This window comes from Podarcis muralis, chromosome 10 (assembly GCF_964188315.1).
Source record: "Podarcis muralis chromosome 10, rPodMur119.hap1.1, whole genome shotgun sequence".
Taxonomy (NCBI): domain Eukaryota; kingdom Metazoa; phylum Chordata; class Lepidosauria; order Squamata; family Lacertidae; genus Podarcis; species Podarcis muralis.
In genome coordinates, this window is record NC_135664.1 from 42,986,825 (window position 1) to 43,012,654 (window position 25,830).

At 40.4% G+C, this 25,830-nt stretch overlaps 1 protein-coding gene across 3 annotated transcripts; it reads left to right on the top strand.

Moving 5' to 3' along the window:
* The first annotated feature begins 3,605 nt into the window (after positions 1–3,605).
* On the top strand, positions 3,606–25,814 carry SLC17A8 (solute carrier family 17 member 8). Of its 3 annotated transcripts, none has more exons than XM_028746846.2 (12): positions 3,606–4,247; positions 10,163–10,409; positions 11,310–11,428; positions 14,021–14,135; positions 16,869–16,956; positions 18,798–18,884; positions 19,345–19,481; positions 20,801–20,950; positions 21,829–21,961; positions 23,573–23,683; positions 23,777–23,904; positions 25,086–25,814. In XM_028746846.2, the coding sequence occupies exons 1-12, from the start codon at positions 4,147–4,149 to the stop codon at positions 25,422–25,424; spliced, it is 1,755 nt and encodes a 584-aa protein (XP_028602679.2). In that variant the 5' UTR covers positions 3,606–4,146; the 3' UTR covers positions 25,425–25,814. The 3 variants fall into 3 exon arrangements, with proteins under 3 accessions (XP_028602679.2, XP_028602680.2, XP_028602681.2); XM_028746848.2 differs by lacking the exon at positions 3,606–4,247 and adding an exon at positions 20,653–20,669 and having other exon boundaries at positions 10,190–10,409; positions 19,345–19,469; positions 20,803–20,950; XM_028746847.2 differs by lacking the exon at positions 20,801–20,950.
* Positions 25,815–25,830: the final 16 nt, after the last annotated feature.

Here is a 25,830-nt window from a genome sequence, read left to right on the forward strand (position 1 = left end):
AAAATGGAACATAATACCAAAAGTTCTTAAGTCAAATGTAGTTTCATGTCACATTAACAGCCAAACTTCATTTATGTGTAGCATAGGCCACTGAAGAACTTTTGCCCCCCCCCCATTAAAAATGAATCTCAAGTTAAATGGATGAGTAAGCATACTTGGGGTCACAACATCATATTCACTTTCATAGGGGCTTGGTATATATGTTCAGTTTCATATTATTTACTGTAAACTTGCTTCTAAGTAAATATATGTGAGCTGGACAAAAGCAACTTGAAGGAAAGTTTTCGGTGACTTGTGATCCTCATAGACCTATGTATTCATGTGTATGTTTAATTTTATTAAGAATTTTTGCAAGGGATAACTATAAAACCTTCAAATGTTTAGTCGCATGAGCCTAATTTGTTTCAGCAGCAAGCAGTTCCCCTAATTGCTCACCTTATGAAACGATACAGAGTTGGATTTTCAAAAAGTATGGAAGTTGGCAAATTGAGAGCAATGTGGCTTGGTGTGGGTGTGTTCTGTTTTGTTTTTAATTCCATATAGGAGTTTGATGTACTTAACAGACTGCATAGTTTTCAATCTCCAGGATAACTTACAGTATTTCTGAAACTAATATTATCAGTCTTTGTCATAGAATTGTAGAGTTGAAAAGGACCATGAGGGGCATCTAGTCCAACCCCCTACAATGCAGGAATCTTTTGCCTGACAAGGGACTTGGGCCCATGACCCTCAGATTAAGTCTCATGCTCATGAGCTCTAAAGATGGAGCTTTTTATACTCTGGTAGCTGAGCAAAAGTGCTGGGCGATAGCAAAAGCATTGAATTACACAAAATATAGTTTCATGTACCTCATACAATACAAACATCTGAAAGAACAATTATTGGTGCAGTATTTGGTATAACAGAGCCAAATGGTTTCGAATTAGAGTAAGTCCAGAAGATTGTATTATTGATCTATCGTGCCGATAATGAGAAGTGAAGCAGTCTGTAAAGACTTAATGAGTTCCAACAGTGTGCTAGTGGATGTGACAAGGCTAAGGAGTACAGTGGTACCTCAGGTTACATACGCTTCAGGTTACATACGCTTCAGGTTAAGAATTTTGCTTCAGGATGAGAACAGGAATCGTGCTCCGGCAGCGCGGCAGCAGCAGGAGGCCCCATTAGCTAAAGTGGTGCTTCAGTTTAAGAACAGTTTCAGGTTAAGTACAGACCTCCGGAACGAATTAAGTACTTAACCCGAGGTACCACTGTAAACCCTACACAAATCCAGAGATGGATGGGGCCTGTACGCTTCCTTCCGGCAGCTCCTGAATCCAAGCTAGTACAAAACGTATTGCTCTGCTTTCCTTTGGAATACATCAGCGATGCCGAGAGGGGGGTCTTGTGGTCTGGCCAGCCCTCAATACACACTGCTCAGGCTTGTGGACTGTGAAAGGTCACTTCAGTGCTGCTAACGCAGTGTTTGCCTTCACCCCTGGAGACACATGTCATTGTCTCTTGAGACAGATGGATGCTAACAGTATAGACACCATAAATGTTGTTACTGAACCTGTCCTGTCTTAAAGGCTGTGGTAGATAATCCTGCCCATCTCTTGGTGTCATGGTGAATGAGGCCAACAACTAGGAATGGCTATATAATGTCTTTCCAAGCTGAAAAACCATACATCACTGAAGCTGGGAAGGAGCAAAAGTCAACATCAGGATGCTACACTCCCTATTCATTCAATATATACTGTATCCCAGCCCACATTGACCCTCCAACAACAAAATTAAATTAACACATCTGTCTGTCGCTCCCGCTCTTCTTCTTTAAAGTCAACCTTCATAAAGGTGGCTTAGATAGGTTTTAAGAGGATACCCAGAATGTACAGCAGATCAGAAGAAGAAACCTATAAGGCCTCTCTGTGAACACCTGGTGCCCTGTCAGCACATTGTCAGTAAGGATAAGATCCAAACTCGCCATACTGAAGCCCACAACTAGGAAGTGAGGACAGTAGCCATCTTCTGCCACTGTTTCCCAGAAACCAGTATTCAGTGGCTTGCTACTTCTGATCCTGGTGACAGTATGGCCAGCATATCATGGATGCTTTAGCTGAGGTTCATGCATTGCAGGGGATTGGACGAGATGAGCCTTTGTGTACCTTCCAACTGTACAGTTCTTTGATTCTATGTCTTATCCCCCTCCTGAATTTGTCAAATTCCCTTTTAAATCACTCTCAATTTACGCCCATCACCGTATCTTGTGGAAGCAAATCCCAAATTAATTTTAGAGATTGTAATGCAACATTACCAATACTACAACTCCCCTTAAAATTTCTTTTTCTTGGTTAAGAAAATTGCTTAGCCCTAGTGAATATAAGTAGGCCTGAAGTGCTTTGAAGGGGCCGTGACTCACCATGATAATGATAAGGTAAGAGTGCAAGAACCTCTTCAATCCTCCTTGCCTTCAGCCAGTAATGTAGCAGCAGCAGCTGTTCTTAGCTTCAGCTTGTCAGTCAGTTTGTTTATCCTGCTTATGACCCCATTTCTTGATTCCTACCCCCAATTACTTGTACAGTGGTACCTCGGGTTAAGAACTTAATTCATTCCGGAGGTCCATTCTTAACCTGAGTTACCATTTTAGCTAATGGGGCCTCCCGCTGCCACCGCGCCACCACCACACAATTTCTGTTCTCACCCTGAAGCAAAGTTCTTAACCTGAGGTATTATTTATGGGTTAGTGGAGTCTGTCTTCTGAAGCGTCTGTAACCTGAAGCGTCTGTAATCCGAGGTACCACTGTATATGCTTTATAATACAGTATATGATGTGTGTTGTATAAATGACATGCTGTAGAAAATGCAATAGTTTGGCCTAGGGGTGGACTTTGGTAATACAGTGGTATCTCGGGTTAAGAACAGTTTAAAGGTTAAGAACGGACCTCCAGAATGAATTAAGTTTGTAACCAGAGGTACCACTGTATGGCACCATGAGTAAAAACAAAATTTGGTGCCCCTCCAGACCTCTATATAAATATAGGCTTGTTGTTGTTGTTTTGTTGTTGTTGTTGCTGCTGCTGTTATTGTTGTTGTTGTTTTGTGCCCCCTTGGCTCAGCGCTCTGTGCAGTGGAGCACTGCCCTAAATCCAGTGTTGAGTTTGGCCTATTAAGAACTTGAATTAATTGAACCTAGAGCTATGGGTCCTTATCTGACCTTAAGAGAGCACAGTTGGTTGAGCTAGTGCTTCAACTTTTGACCCACCCCTGTATTTTCTACAGAAGGTGCACTTTTGTTAACTCCAATAATAAGTATAATAAGATTAGAGGTAAACACACAATGTGGCCAGTTCAGAAAAAGAAGCAGATCTCTGTTTTTATTTCTCGCTTTCTGATCCATCTTTTATGATTATAATAAACAGATAAATAAGTAAATAAATGACCCATGTGTTCTTGTTTGGATTAATGCAAGTGACTACTCACACAGCGTTTTGAAGCAATTCTGTTTCTGTGTTTTTAGACGGAGCTCCTAATGATGTCAATCATAAATGACATGCCTAGGGTGACTACATTTCCAAGAGACCAACAAAAGCTGTTTGTTGGGGGGTTGGGGTGCAGAGGAAGTTTGAGATTAAAATGGAGCTACAAGTCCATGTCCTGTGACAGGGAGAATGTATAAATGTTTAATAAAGTTTGCTGTGGACGAGATCTATTAATAAGCTTGAGTGGCCAGAGGGACAGGTATTGTGTTCGTTACTATAGCATCACCTCGCACAGGATCTGTGTGAGAGAGACGGCGGAAGAAAGCTGGGAGAGAGGATGAGCAAGTTATAGCGTGTTTCAGTCGTGTGCACCAGCTGAAGCACCAGGTCCAGCATTTCTAACCTCCAGGTGTAGCCCTTTGTTCTTTAATGATGATCAGCCACGGAGCAACAATAGATGAAAAACAGAGCCACTACAATTCTGCTTGAGCTATTGGCAGTTCTGAGGAGACTCTGCTGAAATTTTCACTCTGACGGATATTTTGGAGTATCAACATTGTGTTGTCGTACCAGGGATAACAGAAAAATAATAATAGAGGAAAGCACTGAGGCAGCCTGCTAAAGTCTGGGGGAAACTGGCGATGACAGCAAACAAAATGTTACATTAAAGGATTTATTTAAGGAAGACAAGATGCCTTTTGAAGTGTTTAACTCATTAAGGGAGAGGTTTTTAAAGCCTGGGAAGGAAGAGGTGAAGAATACTGTGAGTGATTCACTGGGACACTTCCAAAGGTAAAAACTTAATGTAAACTTCAAAAATGTAAGCAAATAAAGTTTAGGTTTAAATTTGGAAAGGAAATTTGTAAGGATAATTGAATAAGCAGCATATGCAATGAACTGTACCTTAGTAGCAAAGTAATGGGATAAAACACACACACACAACCCCAGTATAAAATATGAGCTGCTAAAATATGAAATAATTGCAAAATAGGCCTAGTGTTAAGCATTTTAAATATTGTTGATAAAACTTAGACAAAGCTGATTTAATGCTAAATAATATCCAGAAAGAGAACCAAAGGCAAATAAAATATCAATAAAAAGAACTGAAATAAAAGAAACATATACTGAAAATAAATGTGAAAATTTCATGTGATTTTATATCTATACCATGAATCTAAATTTATATCCATGTCATGTTTTAGAAACGTAGAGGTGAAACATAGAGCACAGTTCAAAAATTGTAGCTTGTGTAAAACTGAAATTGCAAAAGTGACCATGAATCTGATTAAACTCTTTGATCTTCTGATGCATGTAGATAGATAGTCCAACTTTACTTGATTTTGTCAGTACAGGTGTACTTAGGATCGTAACCAGCATCAATTTAAAGGCAAGCTTTTTAGCTTAACTGGATTGTGTCTGTTTGTCTATAATATGCTTGGATATGTTAAAAATTGGCAGCCATTTAAAAGTTTATAAGAGAAAAACCATAGGGGTGAAAGTGCAGAAATTCACAATATTCACATTGTTTCAAATACACGAATTTCCTGAGGGGCGGCTGTTTCAGTTTGTCGCAGTAAAAACAACAGAGTGTTGTGCCATTTTAAAGACTAACAAGTTTATCATTAATCTACCAAAAAATTGAAAGACTCAGACAGTTAGACTTTTTTTTTACCAGCCAAATAATCAATTGATGTATTGTCATGGGGAGCATATCATTTTTGCAAAACAGCACAATTATTTGTTAATAATAAAGATTCTCTTTATGCATTTATTTATGTCATTTCTATGCTATCCCCAAACAATAAAGTCTCTGGGCAATATTTTACAAAACCACTAACAGGACTCATTTAGTATATATGTATATATGTGTGTATACACACACACACACACACACACACACACACACACACACACACACATTATAATATACTATTATATTATCATTTATGTAGCTTGCAATGCTATCTAGGTTGCAAACCTGAGATGAAGCATCACTAAAGACAACAGATCTACTTCTGAGGAAGCATGCATTGGTTCATGCTGCTCATATATAATGACTTATTCATACTTTCTGAATGTACAGATATAGGACTTGTAGTTTTCTGTTTCGTCCTGGGTAGCCAACTTGTCGCATATCTTACTTTCTTGTAAACTATTTTAAAAGAGCCAAACAACCCACCATCTGTAGATATATAATAAACTGCAATATCATTTTTAAATTTTATTACACGCAAAGCTTTAAACAAATAAACCTTTAAGAGATGCCTCTTCTCAGATAATATATTTCTTTGACATGTTAGGACAGAAATAAAATGAAATAAGGAGCATTTATCACTCAAAATCATGCTTGGATCTGGTTAAGGTGTTTGTCTTTTAAAATAAGACCTGTTAAATGATAAAGACATCGTAAGCAGTTAAAGATATTAATACAGTATATGCTATTAAATGTAAAAACTGCTAGAGTTCCTAGGATTATTTTGAAGCTTTCCCAGTTTTTCTTCATAAATATTGTTAGGAAGATACATTATGAGGAAGATATTTTTTCATTGGCCAAGGACATTTGGTCAATATGCCTTCATACACCTACAGATTTCCTTCATACACCTACAGATTTCCCGCTTTATCATATTACATGTTGACATCAAAAGTGAGCTGACGTCAAAAGTGAGCTGACAGTAAATTAATATATATCTATGAATTATTGACAAAGGTATCTCCAGTAGGTAGAATGAGTAGGTCATACTCTGGCTATATTGATACCCTTGCAAAATATTTAAATGGTACTCAGCTCTGCATTGGTTCATTAAATGCTTTGAAGGTATAAAGTAACTCATTGTACGGTTTTCAAACTTCTGCTCCATTTCCAGTCAGCCAGAAAACCTGTTGTTGGGTCTCTCTTCTATAATGCTTGCACCAATAAATCCATCTATTCCATGTACTTTTAAGTCCCAGTAGATTCCTGCTGCTTAGGCCCTCTCATTGTCTCTGCCTCAAGCACTGCTCACTACATTGCATCAAACCCATATATTTTCCTTAAAGCTCTAATTTCTGCATAGCAAACAAGAAGCATCAAAGCAACCTAGAAAGGAAAAGTCACTCCCGTATGCTGCAACAAAACTGGTCCCATAAAGTGCTGCTCTAGATAGTCACCAAGGATCAACAGGGCGCAGGACTGGCCCTGCAAAAAATGTTTAATTTGAATTCAATAATAATGAGGCAGATCGTTTTGGTTGACAATTGTGCATTTAATAGTTTGAAATTATTTAAAGAAGTATTGTATTGTTTATGACTGCATTAAAATCCTTATAGCTCTAATCAGAATTAGCCAACATGGTGCCCTCCAGATGTTTTTGACTGCACTTTCCATTATAGCTGATCATTAGCAATGCTAGTTAGTACTGATGAGCGTCCAGCAACATCTGGAAGGCAGCATGGTGGCTACCCCAGGAGGGATCAAACAGAGTCTCCACAGGCAACCAAAAGTGAAGGCAAAGTATACTCAAACCCATCCATGGTGGAGAAAACCCATCAAAAGACAGTAAAAAAGTGAGAGAAAGGTGCATCTTGGGAGAAGATAGGTGCTTAGCACTTGCCATTTGAGAATCATGCATGGGGGGGAAGCATAAATTAAAAAGGACCCTCCTCATGAGCCCCTGGTAGACAAGAGAGAAGCATCATGTTGTGTATTGGAAGGTGATTAAGATGTCTTGTCCCTTTCCTAGAGCAAGACTACTTTAGTACCACAATTTGGTTTTGTGAGTTAACTCAGATGGGTAAATGTTTTACACATTTCTAATTGATGGACAAGAAATCTCCATGTTTTCAGCTAGATTGAGTACTGGTCCCTGAATCTGAAAACCACATTCAGGTTACCTCCTGAAAAGTCTCATTTAATGACATTAGAAAACATGGGTTACTTCTGTATAGAGCTTCCCAAACTGCTATGCCTAGAAACAATGCAATGTTGGTATTTTATATGGATTAGATACCATCTTGTCCTTTGCCTCAGGAACAAAATATCTTGGGCCAACCCTGAGAAGGTATGTATACACATGGCCGTGGTGGGTGGTTTGTATACAGTGGGATAATAATAATAATAATAATAATAATAATAATTTATACCCCGCCCATCTGGCTGGGCTTCCCCAGCCACTCTGGGCGGCTTCCAAAAAAAATATTAAAATACTGTAATACATCAAACATTAAAAGCTTCCCTAAACATAAGAGGGAAATATAACGCAGAAAGTATGCACAAATACAATTATGTTATTTACAGTGGCCATTCAAAAAGTTGTTGATAAGAACACAACTAGCTGCTCTGGAAATTGTAGGTGGGTGGCTCATTTGATCTGTGAGGGGGTGTTCAGTCCCCCTCAGAAGCCATTAGGGCCTCCAAAGTCAATGAAGCCATCTTCAGCCCCTTCTGGACTGCACTCCTTCTAAATGTTTAGGTTTGCCATCTAGGGGTGTTATTAGATCTGGCCTTGTCTTTGGAGGTTATGTTGCTTCTCTTCACGTCCCTTTTAACTTTTGCATTGTGTCATATTTATATTATGTCACATTATAAGATTGAAAGCATGTGAGCAAAGTATTTTCTACTGGTGACCTTGTTTCTGGAAGAGGTCATGGAAAGGAGTAAGTGGTAATTTGAAGAAGGGCTTCATGAATTGTTAAACCACTTTGGCAACAAGGTATTGCCCCTGCAAGTCCACAGTTCTTTTTCCCAGAGATATCTCACACCAAACATGCCTCCCAATTGCAGCTGTGGTGGCAAAGGCATGCCTAGCTCAATAAATGCAAGACCAGTGTAGCAAGATAAGAAAAGTTCTGAATTAGTGCAGGAAAGGAGCAAACAGGAGGTGGTAAACATCACTTGAGAGTTCCAGAAAGCTCAAGGGTAGCCCAGATGGCAGTCTAAATATCCCTGTCAGTTCGTCTCCTCACTTGACCTAACTGCTATTGCTTACAGAATTAATTATGAGGAGGCAATTATTCCAGTCAAGATGAAGAAGAATGTATCTGAACAGATAAACTGATTTGAACCTAATTAGGAGAAACCCTCTATGGCCAAGAGCACTGTGGTTTGGGACAGATGTTCAGCTATTGCCATGCCAGGCAAACTTTTTCATCTGATTTCTGATGCCAGGTGCATTTGCAATTGAAGTCTATGAGCCTGCATAATGCTGTCAGAATGGTGGCCCCAACATTCTCTTGAAACCATGGATAATATTCAATTGTGTTGGTGCAAAAACAAAATGGACTTCTGCTCATGCAACTGGGCTTCTGGTGCAACTTGCAAGCTGCTTTGGAGGGTTGGAGGACACCTCTGGAGCAGGTTTGTCAGTGGGGCAGGAAGAGGAGGAACTGCAAAGGGAAGAAGAGAAAGAGGAACTACTGCACAAATTGAAGTCTATCTGTTTATGCACCAACACAATGGATTTCATAAAATCCCTTTGGAAATAAAGCAGACCAAAAGGTAGTGGCTTTAGTGAGATCCAAAACTAGCATATTTGAAGGTTAGATTGCAGGTCCTCATAACAGAAACAACTAAACACACAGAACTTGCTGGATTGTGTCTCATTGTTTTAATAGCTGCCTATGCATATATATATATATATATAGAGAGAGAGAGAGAGAGAGAGAGAGAGAGAGAGGGACGCGGGTGGCGCTGCGGGTTAAACCACAGAGCCTAGGGCTTGCTGATCAGAAGGTCGGCAGTTCGAATCTCCGTAACGGGGTGAGCTCCTTTTGCTTGATCCCTGCTCCTGCCAACCTAGCAGTTCGAAAGCACAAAATGCAAGTAGATAAATAGGGAAGGTAAATGGCGTTTCCGTGTGCTGCTCTGGTTTCGCCAGAAGCGGCTTAGTCATGCTGGCCACATGACCCGGAAGCTGTACGCTGGCTCCTTCGGCCAGTAAAGCGAGATGAGCGCCACAACCCCAGAGACGTCCACGACTGGACCTAATGGTCAGGGGTCCCTTTACCCTTTACCTTTATGCATACACACACACACACACACACACACACACACACACACACATTGCTGTTAGCCCTCTTGAATTTATTAAATGAAATGCAGGAAAGAATGCATGTTTCTTTATTTGAAAGAAATGTTTCAAATAAATTAATACAGAATTAGGTTTTTCTGAGGCATAAAATCTCCTTTGGGAGCAGGGGGGACGGACCCATTCTTTGTAAAAGCAGACCATTTTTTATTTCCAAAGTAGGTTTGCAAAGTCTCTTACACACACTTCCCAAGTTCCCAACCATCAGCTGATTGCCATCCACTTGGGAAATGCTGGGAATCAGCACAGCCTTTGGTCCAAGCCCTGCCTTTACCTGTCTCTCATGTGATGTCACAAATGATATCAGGTGTAGAGCAAGTGGGAATGGCTTGGCCAAAACATCTGCACAGGCAAAATGGGGAAGCCTAATTAGGCCTATGGGCTGGATGTTTTCCACCCAGAGTTATCATGATGTGTGAATGGGCCTGAAACAAACCTGACAGCTGCCCCAGTATTTCTCTATTGCTCTGAAATCTTCAAGGCCTTATGCAAAAACCCCAGCTGCTTTCTTTCACATGCTCCGGTTACAATTAATTGGGAACAGCTAACATGGGAATGTAATTGTAGCAGCTAATCAGCGTATTACTTCAACTACACATCAACAGCTTGTCCTAAGAACATCTTTTTACTTTTACTTTTCAGAAAAATTGATGGAACCAACCAAGAAGAAGATAACATTGAACTGAATGAAGAAGGAAGGCCTGTGCAGGCAGTGAGAAAACCTTTATTTGACTGCTATTGCTGTGGACTTCCCAAACGTTACATCATTGCCATCATGAGTGGCTTGGGGTTTTGCATTTCTTTTGGAATTCGATGCAATCTTGGTGTTGCCATAGTGGAAATGGTTAACAACAGCACAATCTATGTCAATGGAAAGCCAGAGATTGAGGTGAGTAGGGACATATGTTATTTGGTACAGAGAAATGACATCCCCATTTAGCTGGGAAGACTATGTAAGAAGTCCATATGCCAGATCAGATGTTTGAAAGATGATAGCTAAGTGCTTTCATTTTTGTATGGGTATTCAGATAGTATAAGGGCTCGTCCATGCTTCTGCTTGTCTTCGGAGAGGTTTTTCCTTTGCCTCATGGCTTTCCGCTGGAAAACCCACACTTTAGCCCTAAATAGGAACAAATATGCAATATGCGGAAATATCCAATTACCAATTGTTCTAATTCAGTGCCAAAGAGTTGAATAATAGGCGAGGCTGCTATCCTAGGCACACTTACCTAGAATTAAGTGCCACTGAACACAGTGGGACCCACTTCCAAGTAAAGAACTATATGATTGTAATGTAAATATGATAATTATAGGGCCCAGGTGGCAGAGTTGTGGAACAAGCAACCCACTTTAAACCACCTTGCCTATTCAGGTAGATGATCCACCCTTGTTAAAACTTTTAAAATAGCTAAGATTTTGCTTTTCTCTCCTGTCTCCAATCTATGGTAATGTTCAGTAAAATATTTCACATGGTATGCCTCAAATAAACAAAAGCAAACCTTGTTAAATGGGACTTGTATTGTGCATTTAATGATATCTTTCTAAATGGAAAAAAAAACTTTAGAAGGGAAATTATATAATGCCCCTTATAATATTTGATAATTTAACTGCACCTCAACTAACTGATGAAAAGGCAGTTGCAAAGTGACACAGACAAGGTAATTTTCATAGCTTTTGACAAGATAAAATTCCACAAATTTTGTTTCAGCGCTCTAAAGGCAATCATGTGACAAAATGTATCTTCTAAACACTGGTGTGCAAATTTCATATGCATATGTCTTATTTGTAGAAAGCACAATTCAACTGGGATCCAGAAACAGTAGGACTTATTCATGGCTCATTTTTCTGGGGTTACATTGTAACACAAATTCCAGGAGGCTTCATTGCAAATAAACTAGCAGCTAACAGGTATGATAAGATAATATGATGTAATAAAGTAATTACTACAATTTTATATGTTATCTAATGCTGTATCTTTAAAAAACCAAGTTATATTTCAAGAACGCCACAGTAGTTTTAGTAACTGGGAACTGCTTTGTGAACTTACACAATGAATGTGATGATGATACTATCTGTGACATTAAAAGGCTGAATTATACTAGTTACTATTTAATTTTAATGATTGTGTCTAACTCTAAGATGAAGGTATTCTGCTCCTTGTGTAATAAGCCCTGGATGTCAACTTAATAAAAGGAAAGCCATTTCAGTTGCTCATCTCACTAGAAAACGTAATTCTAGATACACAGTGATCTGTACAAATAAAAGGGTCTACATTTTCCTACTGTTAATCTTATCAAAATAAAAAGATACAAACTCACCCACAGAGGGGTAGAATGACTAGGGGGCTGTATTTATGTATGGCCATTTGTGGAGCAGAGTTGTACTGTATATATGTAATCAGATTCCCACTGTCCAGCACTCAATTTTGGCCATTGCTCAGGATGAATCCTGAACCCAGTAAGGCTAGATACTGGCTGTTGGAATATCTTGTGACCAAGATATCTAGTTGGCACTGAATCACCTATGCCACTTTGCCAACCTGCTGTCTTCCAGATGTTTTGGACTACAATCCCCATCCACTTGCACTGGCTGGTGCTAATGGGAGTTGTAGTCCAAAACACTAGGAAGGCAGTTGGTTGGCAAAAGCTAATCTATCCTATGTATGCATTGAACAAAGCACAACTTAACAGTAGCAGTTGGCAAGGGTGTCAATGTCTGTCATAGGCAGCGCCTTTGTAGCTTATTGGGAGGGTGAGGTGGCAGTGAGGTTGTCATGGTTCAAACACACCAGCAGAGCCAATCCAGCCAGTGCCTATGCACTGTGCTGACCTTATCCTCCAGCCGTACCCCTGGTAAGCCTTAGCAACAGGAGATCAGGCAAGCGCTGCTGGCCACCAAGTATTGCAACTCAAAAATAATATTCTGAGAACGACTTGGCGTCAGGTTAAAAACCTTATTTTGTCTTATGGCAATTGCAAAAGGTTAATCTATTTCAAATCATCGTTTAGTATACATTCTACAAGGCATTTAATTGTCTGGTATTTGGTAATAAAAGGACGAGGAATGTGACACACGTGAATATTGTCTTTCAAGAACAGAGTCTTGTTGATCAACATCATACATAATTTAAGAACAGATTTCATGCTGGCAACTTCTCATCATTTCTGGATTGTCGAAAGCCACCTCATGAACAAATTAAAAGCTGCTTTTTAGGGTGATTCCCCACACTATTTGATTCCTACATGGAAGGCATTTTGATGTAGGAATTAATATGTAAACTGTGTGAAGATGGTTAAGTGCAATTTCAGTGGGTCTACTCTGAATAAAACTTGAATGTCACCCATTGTGTTTTCTTCTGCATGTACAAGGAAGCTATGGCCAAATAAAATCCAATCCAAAATAATTGCAATAATATCCTTTTTTGTATTTAATATTCCAAAACTTAACAGTAATAATTTTGTACAGAAAATAACTTGCCTTCTACACCCTTTCACAAGCCATAACTAAATAAATTAATTTAATCCTGCTGAAAACTCCATATTCAGTGAGTAATAGTTAAAAAGATCATAGATGTTGAAACATCTTTTGTCGATGAGTTGTAATCTTATTCCTTAAGAATTCTAACTGCATTTTATGCAATATTGCTTTTGAAAAGAACATCAGTGTGGCTTGCTGACACCTCACATCACTAAAGCACATGTCCAGTTTCCTGTGGATTTGAAGATACGGTAGTTCGTTTTTTGTGAGATTATGGTTTTTGCACTCATTTTAAGAAAACAGGAAGCTGCCATCTTAGGTCAGACTCTTTGTCCATTTATCCCAGCATCTTCTACTGACTGGCTGACAGTGGGGTCTCCGGTACTTTAGACATACGCCTTTCCTGTCACCTGCTAACCCATCCTTGAGATTTGCTGGGATTTAAACTTCAGCATGCAAACCAGCCCCCATGTACTTTATTGTTGAGGCACAGTAAAGAGCCATCTACAAAGTCTTCTGAAGAGCTTGACACGCTCAGGTTTTAGAACAAGATTACTTAATTCTGAAGTTTGCCAGATTAATGTGTTGAACTAATCACAAAAATTTACCCACCATAAGAATGTGGATCAATGCAAGATGAGTCTTATTCAAATGCAAGTCAAGTAACTCAGATGTGTCCATGTAAAAAATTGGCAAAGTCATCCAGGGTCACTGTTTCTGAACATCAGGTCTAAAAGAGGAGAATTTTCCTGGAAAGCTTATGAACATCATTCACATATTATATAATTGTGTTGATATAAATCAAATGATAATTTTTGGGCAGCGTCTTCACCCAGACACAGAGAAATCACAAAAGCTGACTGTAATCCCCCTTCTTTTAGTTTCTGATGGATGACATGGTTTAGCTATGCACCTCTTAAGACTTTATAGTATTAACGGCTGTTTAGATTGTTATATATGTGCAATATGAAGTATTATCTCTCTATAAGATAATAGGGGGGAAATATTGTTCTTTCTTTACAGGGTATTTGGAGCAGCTATTTTCCTAACTTCCATGCTAAATATGTTCATTCCTGCAGCTGCCAGAGTACATTATGGTTGTGTTATGTTTGTAAGAATTTTGCAAGGTCTTGTGGAGGTAGGTATCCAATATATTTGTCTAAGATATTTCTTAAGGGCATATGAAGAGCCAAGATAGATCAGGCCAAAGGCCCATCTCGTTCAGTATCTTAATCTCACAGTGGCCAACCAAATGCCTAGGAGAAGCCTACAACAAGGCGTGAGGACAACCCTTGCCCCACATATTTCCCAGCAACTGGTACTCAGAGGCATAGTGTCTGCAATACTGAAGATGGCACACAGCCGTAATGACTCGTAGCCATTGATAGGCTTATCAATGAATTTATCCAGCCCTCCCTTGGAATCCCTTTTAAGATCGGTGGCCATCACTATCCTATGGCAACAAATTTCATAGTGTAACCATGCTCTGTGTGAAGCGTATGACAAAAGTACTTTCTTTTGTCTTTCCTGAATCTTCCAATACTCAGCTTCATTAGATGTCCCAACTTCTAGTATAGGAGAGGGAGAAAAACCTTTCTCTAAGCACTCTTACGGGGCGTGGGTGGTGCTGTGGGTTAAACCACAGAGCCTAGGGCTTGTCGATCAGAAGGTCGGCGGTTCGAATCCCCGCGACAGGGTGAGCTCCTGTTGCTCAGTCCCTGCTCCTGCCAACCTAGCAGTTCGAAAGCACGCCAGTGCAAGTAGATAAATAGGTACCACTCCAGTGGGAAGGTAAATGGCGTTTCCGTGCGCTCCTCTGGTTCGCCAGAAGCGGCTTAGTCATGCTGGCCACATGACCCGGAAGGCCAATAAAGCGAGATGAGCGCCGCAACCCCAGAGTCGGTCACGACTGGACCTAATGGTCAGGGGTCCCTTTACCTTTGCCTTTAAACACTCTTACATGTCATGCACCAATTTGTACACCTTTATCATGCCCCGCTCACTCCCTCCCAATTAAGAAGCCCCCAATCTTGTGACCGTTTCTCACAGGCAAGTTCCCCAGCCCCTGCATCATTTTGGTTACCCTTTTCAGGTATAGCAAACAGAACTGGATGCAGCGTTCCAAATACAGTCACATCAGAGATTTGTATGAGGTCACACTGAATGTTGACTAAATTAGAATGGTTCACAATAGTTTTTAAAGTTTCTGTATGGTAGGTTGTACTGTGCAATCCTCTACATGTTTACTTATAAGTTGAGCACAGTGCAGCTTGTTCCTTACAAAGGGTGTATTGGGTTGAATTAGTACTTGAAACCAATGTGGTGTAATCATTATATAGCAGACGTTCAACATTACCACAAGTGGGCACTATTTCAAAGTCCTGTTAGCTGCTGGAATACTGAGGGAATATTAATTTTGTGGTGACACCTACCTTGCGAAAATGGTTATATGAGAACCAAACTATATTTGATGTTCAGTGCCACACTATGCACAAAACTTTAACAGTGCTCAAACATAGCTATCCAGTGAAACCTGCATTTCTTCGAATTTTAGGTGGTTAACTGAGAATGTTCCCCACTCCACCAAACCCAGGGCTGGATTAAGACCTTTAGAGGTTCTAAACACTTAAAAGATTCTGGTGCCCCCCATATATATCTAAGTCAAAATATAAACAATAATAAAGCATAAAATAACATTTTATTTTTCAAAATGAAACAAAACCTACAGTAAAATGGAAAATGTTTATTTTTGTATAAAGGTAAAGGTACCCCTGCCCGTACGGGCCAGTCTTGCCAGACTCTAGGGTTGTGCACCCATCTCACTCAAGAGGCCGGGGGCCAGCGCTGTCCGCAGACACTTCCGGGTCACGTGGCCAGCGTGACATCGCTGCTCTGGCGAGCCAGAGCCGCACACGGAAATGCCGTTTACCTTCCCGCTAGAAAGCGGTCCCTATTTATCTACTTGCACCCGGGGGTGCTTTCAAACTGCTAGGTTGGCAGGCGCTGGCACCAAGCGACGGGAGCGCACCCCGCCGCGGGGATTCGAAGCGCCGACCTTTCGATCGGCAAGCCCTAGGCGCTGAGGCTTTTACCCACAGCGCCACCCGCGTCCCATTCTTTTTGTATACTTCCACTTTATACCTGAAAAAATTATCCTACTTTTCTAATGGCAAATCAGATTCTCAAAACTAATGTTATGTAACTCATCTGCTTCTATACTTAGTTGAGATAAGGCATCCAGCTTGCCTTGTTGCATAGTTGTCCTGTTGGGATTATTAATATACTTCAAATGAGAAAATGAACGCTCAGCTGAGCAATTTGTGATAGTTAATGTTAAAAATCTGGCAATGGAAAATTTATGTGGTGCCCCCTTTCCCTTGATGCCCTAAGCATGTGCTTGTTTTGCTAAATGGTAATCCAGCCCTGGCCAAATCTCTTAATTCTGCTTCATTGTAGTGTGGAGTCCCCTGCTTACTAAGATGCAAGTCCTTTCTTGTGTATGCATAGAATTACAGTGGATCCCTAACGCCCTGGAACTTGGACGTTTTGGCTCCTGAATGCTGCAAACCCGGAAGTGATTGTTCCGGTTTGCGAACGTTCTTTTGGAAGCCGAACGTCTGACGGGGCTTCAGCGACTTCTGATTGGCTGCAGGAGCTTCTTGCAGCCAATCAGAAGCCGCAATTTTGTTTTCGAATGTTTTGGAAGTCGAACAGACTTCCAGAATGGATTCCAGTCGACTTCCAAGGTACAACTGTACTGCCATAAAAGCAAAAAACAAATAAATAGTTAGCTGAAGATAATAAATACTGTGTATACCAAGTGATGGAATTAAATAGAAATTGAATGCTTTTTATCTGATACATTTGCCAGGGAGTGACCTACCCAGCGTGTCATGGAATGTGGAGTAAATGGGCACCTCCACTTGAAAGAAGTAGACTAGCAACCACATCTTTCTGTGGTAAGTTTTCATATATATTTTTGAGAAAAAGTTCATGTGTACTGTGACTTTAAAGAAAACATAGCATTAATTATAAATAATAGGGTCTCAGGTCACTCCTCATTTGAGGGCTTCTGACTGTTTCCATTCCAGGGGTTGAAAGGCATAATCTAGTTCCCTGGAGGAGATCTCTTAATATCCCAAGAATGCATAACCTGTCATCAGTTTCTTTCAAAATGGAGTCAAGGGTAAAAGTCTTATCTGCCATTTCTCATTCAAGGAGAATTGTTCCCATTCCCCCTTTCAATTGCGAAAAAAAGAAGAAGAAGTATATCTTAGCTCTTCTCTCTCCATTTAAATTCCTCTAATATTTTACCTTTCCACATTTCTTTGCTAATTCAGATTTTTGCTGGCCTGTTTACCGCTCACCCACATACTTAATTTTAAGACATTATTTTTCTGCTCTGTCTTTTTCTAGTGGCTCCCCATTTGTGGAATGCTCTCCCCAGCGAGGGTAATCTGGCAACTTCGTTAAGTAGCTTAAACTGCTAGGCAAAATAAATAAATAAATAAATCCTCTTCTTCCGGACCTCAGGCTAATTAAGCAATCTATGGCCTTTTAAACAGTATTATTTTTACTTTGTTGCTGTGTATTTATGTTGTTACGTATTTTTGTGCTCTTACATTGTAAACCACCCTGTGAGCCTCAGATGAAGGATGGTATAGAAATTTAATAGATAATAATCTGTCTCTCAGCTCTGGTCTTCTCACTTATACCTCTCTCTATCTCTTTTGGCATTATCTTGCTAGAATAATTCATTCTCCCTCAGTGTCTGAACTGCTTCCCTCTTTTAAGTTCCAGTTTGTTTGCATACAGTGTGAATATTTGACTGAGTGTGCAGATATAGTAAGCTAAAATCTATTTATTTCATTAGGCAACTTGCTGTGTTTGATTGAGTTAATGCTTAAAAAAAGTGGTTGGAAAATACCTTTTAGGTTATCCTACACACATCAAGCATGAATAATCACAAGTTAAACGAGTTCGGTAATGAATTATTCCAAGGGCAGCTCCTAGTGAGGTGTTCTCAACATGCCCAACAGTGGTTCATATGTAGGTTAACTCTTCATTAACAAAGTATGAAGCAATGTCAATTGAGGAAAAGAAGAACACCTGAGTCTGTTCATCCCTTGGAATAATTCATTAGCAACACTAGTAAAGGCCAAACTAGAATTTCATGGCTTGTCTATATGAGTTCTCAATATGATTGAAATAACATGTTTGTGGGGTTTCTTTAGCCATTCATCACTGGCATCTTATAATCTCAAAGTCTATTAAATCATACTCCTTAGAATTGTTTTTCCCCCCTGACTTCTTATATTTTACAGTACATTTAGAAACATTTCCCCAAAGGGCTTCTGTCCCTTTAAGACCTCTCAGGATGACATTCCACAAGTGTAAGTTCTCTTCCCATAGTGCTACAGCAATGAGCTGTACCTGCTGAATGCTACTAACCTTCTTAAAGGGACAGAATCTGTTATGTCAGTCATGGCCAAACTTGGCCCTCCAGCTGTTTTGGGACTACAATTCCCATCATCCCTGACCACTGGTCCTGTTAGCTAGGCATGATGGGAGTTGTAGTCCCAAAATAGCTGGAGGGCCAAGTGTGGCCATCACTGTGATTACATGCACTGGCATGCACTGATTAGGATGATTGTAAGTCTCTCCTTTTGTCAACTGGCTATGGTACAGTTCTTCAGCAGAAGACCCTGCTGCTGTGAGCTACCTGAATTAATAAATGATAATGAGTTGGAGGTGTTGGAACACAATTATTGACCTATATACGCATGCCTTTTATCTGCAGGCTCCTATGCTGGGGCTGTGGTTGCTATGCCACTAGCTGGCGTATTGGTGCAGTACATAGGATGGTCATCTGTCTTTTATATATATGGTAAGTTGTCTAGTGGCAAAAATGAATGCAATTAAAACTGTACAATAAAGTTATAAATTATGTTAATATAGCTGTGCTCCAGAATTTTTTGGCTCCCTTTTCTTTTTTTAAAGGGGTGGGGTTATTAGTTTAGCTTTATTCTGCACTCAAACTCAGGACGCAAGGGAGAAACATGCTAAGAGGAAGGCACACTTGGCAAATCCACACCGTGATCAACTCCCGCCTGGAGACCAATGACCCCACTGTGGAAGGACGTGTGGATCCAGAATTGGCCTCCACAGTCACTTATGGACTCATTGTTAAAACTGTGTTTATGGAAGACAATCTTACTCGGCTACGAGTGATCGCCAAAGAAGAAGAAGATTATTGAAATAATATTGCTAGATGCCTTGACTCTTACATATTGTGCTCAACATGAAGTAGTGTTGACCATTTCATGTTTCCTTGAATTCCTCTGCAGGAATATTTGGGATTATCTGGTACATGTTCTGGCTGTTGCATGCCTATGAGAGTCCAGCTGTTCACCCAACAATAACCACCGAGGAAAGAACTTACATAGAAACAAGTATAGGAGGAGCCAATCTTGTCAGTGCCAGTGTAAGTTAAAATACTGTAGTATTCATTTTATTTTTTGTTACATTTTCATCCCATGTTTCCTCCAAGGAGCTCAAGGTTGCGTACCTGGTTCTCCTCCTCTCCATTTTTATCCTCTCAACAATCCTGTAATGTAGGTTAGGTTGAGAGACTGTGACTGGCCTAAAGTCACTCTGTGAGTTTTATGGCTGAGTTGGGGATCTGAACCTGTATCCTAGTCCATCACTCTAACCACTATGCCATGCTGGCTGTAGCGCACCTTGTCATTTCTTAGCTGCTTAGTCTTCGCAGATGGTTCGTTCTTCAAAACTACTATACAAACATTTTACAACCCTACCTCATAATTTTGTATACAATTTCCCTGGTCATTGTTGCAAGTTCTAATGTCAGATTAACACCCCGCTCCTAAACTTTTATGGCCATGTGTCTTCGCTGATATCATTGTAATGTCCCTAAATCACTGATGTTGTGTCATATTTTATGCTGATATAGCTGATAATATACCCAGCTTGAAGCTTTTAGTGGTTTCCCCACCCCAAAATGGGTAATTCCAATTTTTTAAGCTATGTTTTCTTATAGAACCATAGTGCTACAAATGAAAAAAAACTTTACAATAATGTATGATTTTGCTGTTTTCTGGTATGTGTACAAAAGGACTCTGAGAATGCTTAGAAGTGTGGCATCACTTATTGTCAGCCTTCCAGTTACTGGGCTCCGGCAATGCAAACACATCAAAAGTGGGTTTCGATAACCCAAGTTCTGTAAATGTAATAGACTGGAGTACTTTCCCCCTATTTTAGTTTCAAAGCTTTTAACACACAGTGGCTGACTATTCCTCACTTTTCTCAGAACATGAAGGTCTGAAAACTTTTTTTTTAAATGAATATCTCAGTATTAAGTATTACACGAGTATGTAAGTCTTACATTACTTATGAAAGCCACTGCATAGTGTTTGCATTCTATTGCTGAATTCAGATGTTTTTCAATAAGGTTAAAGATGTAGTCCTAAATACACATACTAGTAAATGAGACCCACCACTGCATTCCGGCCAGTTCATTGGTGTAGCTCCCACATTGCCCATCCCCCCAGTAAGTGGCAGTGATGCTGCTACTGGGAGACTATTGTTCTGGCTGTGCTCCACAAGGTGAACTACTACTGAGCCACAATGCACAGTGGAACCTTCTTACTGAGTAAACACACATTAGGATTGTGTGGTACAATTGATATTAGAGGGGACATTCTTATCAATATAGTTATATAACTGGTTCTAACTGCTGCCACACTGCAGATGATTTTTCAAATTGGACATTCTCTCTTCTAGAGATTTAGTACGCCATGGAAACGGTTTTTCACTTCAATGCCGGTTTACGCAATCATTGTGGCAAACTTTTGCAGAAGCTGGACTTTCTACTTACTGCTGATAAGTCAGCCTGCTTACTTTGAAGAGGTCTTTGGATTTGCAATAAGTAAGGTATGTGAATGAATCCAAGGTCTGGTGTGTTTTTTTAGGACTCTGATGATAAAAAGGTGAGAGAGGAAAATATGAATCCCTGTGACCCACATGTGTGGGGTAAATAACAAAAGAATCTGCTGGGTGCCTGGATTCAAAACATGGGGCATAACACACTCTCCAACAGTAGTGAGCCACCAGTAGCAGAGTTTAAACACACGGAAGTCAAGCAACAGTGTAGTGTTAGGAATATAGGTAGTTAGACCCTTTTATCCCATTTAGTTGCGTACAGTGATTGCCCCTTTCTACCCTTCTTGCAATGAACTGCTAAGGCCACACACTGCTAAGTAAGTTAAAAATGCTTTACTTACAGATTCAAAAGTCAGATTCATGGATTTATCCAAGCAGCAGCAAGAAGTAAACAGGCAGAATACCCTTGAGTAGAATAAACAGAAAGATAGCTTCAAGCATGTGCTTTAAGTGCTTTGGCACATCTTTCTTGCTCGGTTACATGGCGCAGAGAGCGAAAGATCAGGAAGAGAAGGCTTCACTTCATCCCTCATCAGAGAAGATAGGGCTAGGTTGACCGCTTCATGCATGCTAGTTTGACTGCAATTTCCCAGGAAAAAAATCAGTAAGGTTGAAGATCCTCAGAAGTAGCCATATTGGATTTCTCCATTTGTATCATTGTTTCATAATCTGGTAACTTATATGGGTATCACAGTAGAGTCCCAGCCAGGTACTGATTATATCCATCCATTCAAACTCAGCTTTAGCATGAAGTGCTCCCAGATCATTCACTGCACTGGTTTGATTGGATAAAGCAGACAAAACATGGGCACCATTGCATTCATATACATACAGTACACTTCCACAGAATTGTGTGTATTTACTTTCAGGTTGGCCTTTTGTCTGCTGTTCCACATATGGTCATGACCATTATTGTGCCTATTGGAGGGCAGCTGGCTGACCTTTTACGCAGCAGAAGAATTTTAAGCACAACTGCAGTAAGAAAAATAATGAACTGTGGAGGTATGGTTACATTTTATAGATAAAATGTTTGAATTATATGTTACTACCTAATGTAGAAATGTGTGGTGTGCAGCTTATTGTGTGTAATTGTAGATCAGCTTTGGCACTTGCCAGTGCCAGTGTCTTGGAACAGATGAATTGGGTATTACTGCATGGGCCACATGGATGGGCATTTCCTGTTAAAGAACACTAGCCTTTCAGCGGCTTTCTTGGTTGCTGATAGTTGATTGGAAAATGGGACTCATTTACCCAACAAATTTACCACTATTAACTTTCTTTCTGCATAACTGGGTTGTATAAAACAACACCATTACTGTCTTTGATTTATATACCTGGTTCTGGTTGATGCAGAGCCCCAGAATATGTGAGATGTCAGTCTTGTTACCTACACCTTTTAGTAATTGATTGGACTGCTGCAATAGTGAAACAGGATCACGTCACTCTTCCAGAGGCTTGCTTCATACATCACAATAAGTAAAAGTTTAAAACGCATTGTCGTTTAACATGAGCAAGCAGGGTTTGGTGCACACCATGCAAAAGTGTACCTTGTTCATTCCTGCCATGCCACAGATGCAACAGGTCAGAGTCATCTGAGCCCAGGCTTGGTTACTGCAAATGGTTTGAACAATCTTTAATTACCATTGATTGTTTATTATGAGGAAACAAACTACAAGCCCTCATGCAGATGACACAGCAAATCAGACTCTGCAATGCAGTGACAGCAGGAGCAGTGGAGGAGCATTTGAGCTGCATGCAAACTGGCCAGTGTCAGTCAAGATGTGTTATTGGGGTGAAATACAAAATCATTACCTATACTTGCCCAGCATATTACTCTCTTTCAGAACCATATTTGCAAAGATATATGGGGCATTTCTATGGAAAACATCAATGAGAAGACTCAGATAAAAGCTTTCTTAAGATGCTCTTTTAAAGAGTATGGAATGTTGGGGCGAGGGGGAGGCTTGGCTGAAGGATATATTGCATCAAATCTAAACCAAAATGGGAGAAAAGAATGGGAAAGGGGAAGTTTGTGAAGAGGGGGAAAGAGCTGATAAATACATAGATAAGTGCTAACGGTACGAATAAAAGGTGTGATTTTTCATAGAGTTACATAATATACTGGGACATGGGTGGCGCTGTGGGTTAAACCACAGAGCCTAGGACTTGCCGATCAGAAGGTCGCCGGTTTGAATCCCCGTGATGGGGTGAGCTCCCATTGCTCGGTCCCAGCTCCTGACAACCTAGCAGTTTGAAAGCACGTCAAAGTGCAAGTAGATAAATAGGTACTGCTCTGGCGGGAAGGTAAACAGTGTTTATGTGCGCTGCTCTGGTTCGCCAGGCTTAGTCATGCTGACCACATGACCCGGAAGCTGTACGCCGGCTCCCTCGGCTAATAAAGCAAGATGAGCGCCGCAACCCCAGAGTCAGCCAAGACTGGACCTAATGGTCAGGGGTCCCTTTACCTTTTTACATAGTATACTGTGAGTTTAGCAACAGAGAAGAGGGATCACAGTGAACAAATAACTCTTCTTCAGTAGGAGTATGGGAACAGAATGTAATATACTGCATTTATCAGTGAATTGTTTCCCCCCTCTGTGTTATTTTCTGCAGGTTTTGGAATGGAGGCTACTTTACTTTTGGTAGTTGGCTTCTCTCACACAAGAGGTGTTGCAATCTCTTTCTTGGTTTTAGCAGTAGGCTTCAGTGGATTTGCTATTTCAGGTAAAATGAAAAATATTTTTGGTCTGCTCAAGGCATTTTCTCTATGACTGAAGAGAGTAGCCCTGCATTGTTGACTAATTTTCTATGTTACAGGATTTAATGTCAACCATTTAGATATTGCGCCCCGGTATGCCAGCATCCTCATGGGCATCTCTAATGGAGTGGGGACACTGTCAGGAATGGTGTGCCCCCTCATCGTTGGTGCAATGACTAAACACAAGGTAAGATGTTTAGATTGTTTTCCCTGTAAATATGTTCAAATGCATTGCAGTCAATTATCACTATAAAGGATTGATACCCTTGCCTACTCCAAACCATCCCCAGTCATTTTGAAAAATCTTATTGACATGTTTAAGGGCTGAGCCTTCACTTCAGTAGGTGTAATTTAGCATTAGTGAATACTTGACGTGCTGGTTGTTGAAAAAGGCTGAATAAAGGAAATATGATTTTCTCTGATTTGTACTCATGTGTTCTCTTAAAATAGCCCAAGAGTAATATGGAAAATTCTATGAACTTTCCTGTGTTAAACCTGTGATAAAAGGTTACAACAGGACATGTCAAAAAAGACTTGACTTCCATGGGATCAGGCCCAGCTGCTGAGGTCCACACACCCCAGCAAAGGACTGACATCTATGCTCCCATTTCTCACCCTGCATGGGCCTGGTACCGCTAGGAGCAGGGCCAGTTGGTTGCCATGTTATATAGTGGTACTTCGGGTTACAAACACCTTGGGTTGCAAACACTTCAGGTTACAGACTCTGCTAACACAGAAGTAATATTTCAGGTTAAGAACTTTACCTCAGGATGAGAACAGAAACCGCATGGTGGAGGCACGGTGGCAGCAGGAGGCCCCATTAGCTAAAGTACCTCAGGTTAACAACGGTTTCAGGTTAAGAACGGACCTCCAGAACGAATTAAGTTCGTAACCAGAGGAACCACTGTATTTCCCAATAAGGACACCAGGGGTTGAATTTTGGAGCATATCACATGATAACTGCCCAAGCAACCACTCAGCTCACATTGCAACAGTCCCAGGGACACCAGGAATTCTGGTCCAGGGAAGGAGTGAGTCACTTATGGCCACAGAATTGCCACAATGCTAAGAAGGCCTATACCAGCACTCTGGGGACTTCTTACAAGTCCTGTGCTGAAAGCCCCACTCAAATCTAATGCTGGACCTGCACCAAATGCTTCTCTGCCATTATAGCAATCCATATTTCTGTGAAATAAAGCATGTTCTGCTATGTATTTTGGTAATCCATAGTATCAGAAAAAAATCATTCTTTCAAAATTCAGGTTAGAAAATAGAATGGATAACAGTCACTTCATTTCTCTAACTTCTGGCTTTATTTTGGATTCTTACAACCTGTTCCAAGTAACTTGTCCTATATCATTCCTCCAGACCCGCGAAGAATGGCAAAATGTCTTCCTAATAGCTGCCCTAGTTCACTATAGTGGAGTGATATTTTATGCCATCTTTGCTTCTGGTGAGAAGCAGGAATGGGCTGACCCAGAAAGCTTGAATGAAGAGAAATGTGGAATAATTGACCAAGATGAACTGGCTGAAGAGACTAATCTGAGCAATGAAACCTTCGTTAGTCCGAAGAAAACATATGGTGCTACTGTTCAAGATGACGAATGGCGAAGGAAAGCGTTGCAAAAGCAAAAGGGAGTGGTGCAAGATGCAGAAGAAGAGACTTCGTGTCAGTATGAAAATGGGACTTATCAAGATTCATCATAAATCTCACTATGTATGATTTGTGTGATCGTTACAATCGCTGTATGAAACAAAGCAGTATCTATATTTATTTGGTTGGGTTCTTTTTGTAGATAATCATGCCAAATGGCTAGATGTAAGATATTGTCATTTTCAACTTGTAGTACAGCAAAACTGGGTTCCCAGAAGTCCCTGTGGTAAACTTATGGATTCAGATCTCTGTGTAAAGGTCACAGTCCTTTACATCACATGAATTTTCACTAAAGGCAACAAAGTTCTGGATGTACCATGTCACCCTTTAGTAATATAATTATGTTATTGGCTCTTAACACCATGACTGCCCAGTCCTTTAGCAGATTCCGCCCCCCCCACCCCCACCCCCGCTCTGTTCATCCCTTTCTGTATGCAACAGATAATGTATTATGGCAGA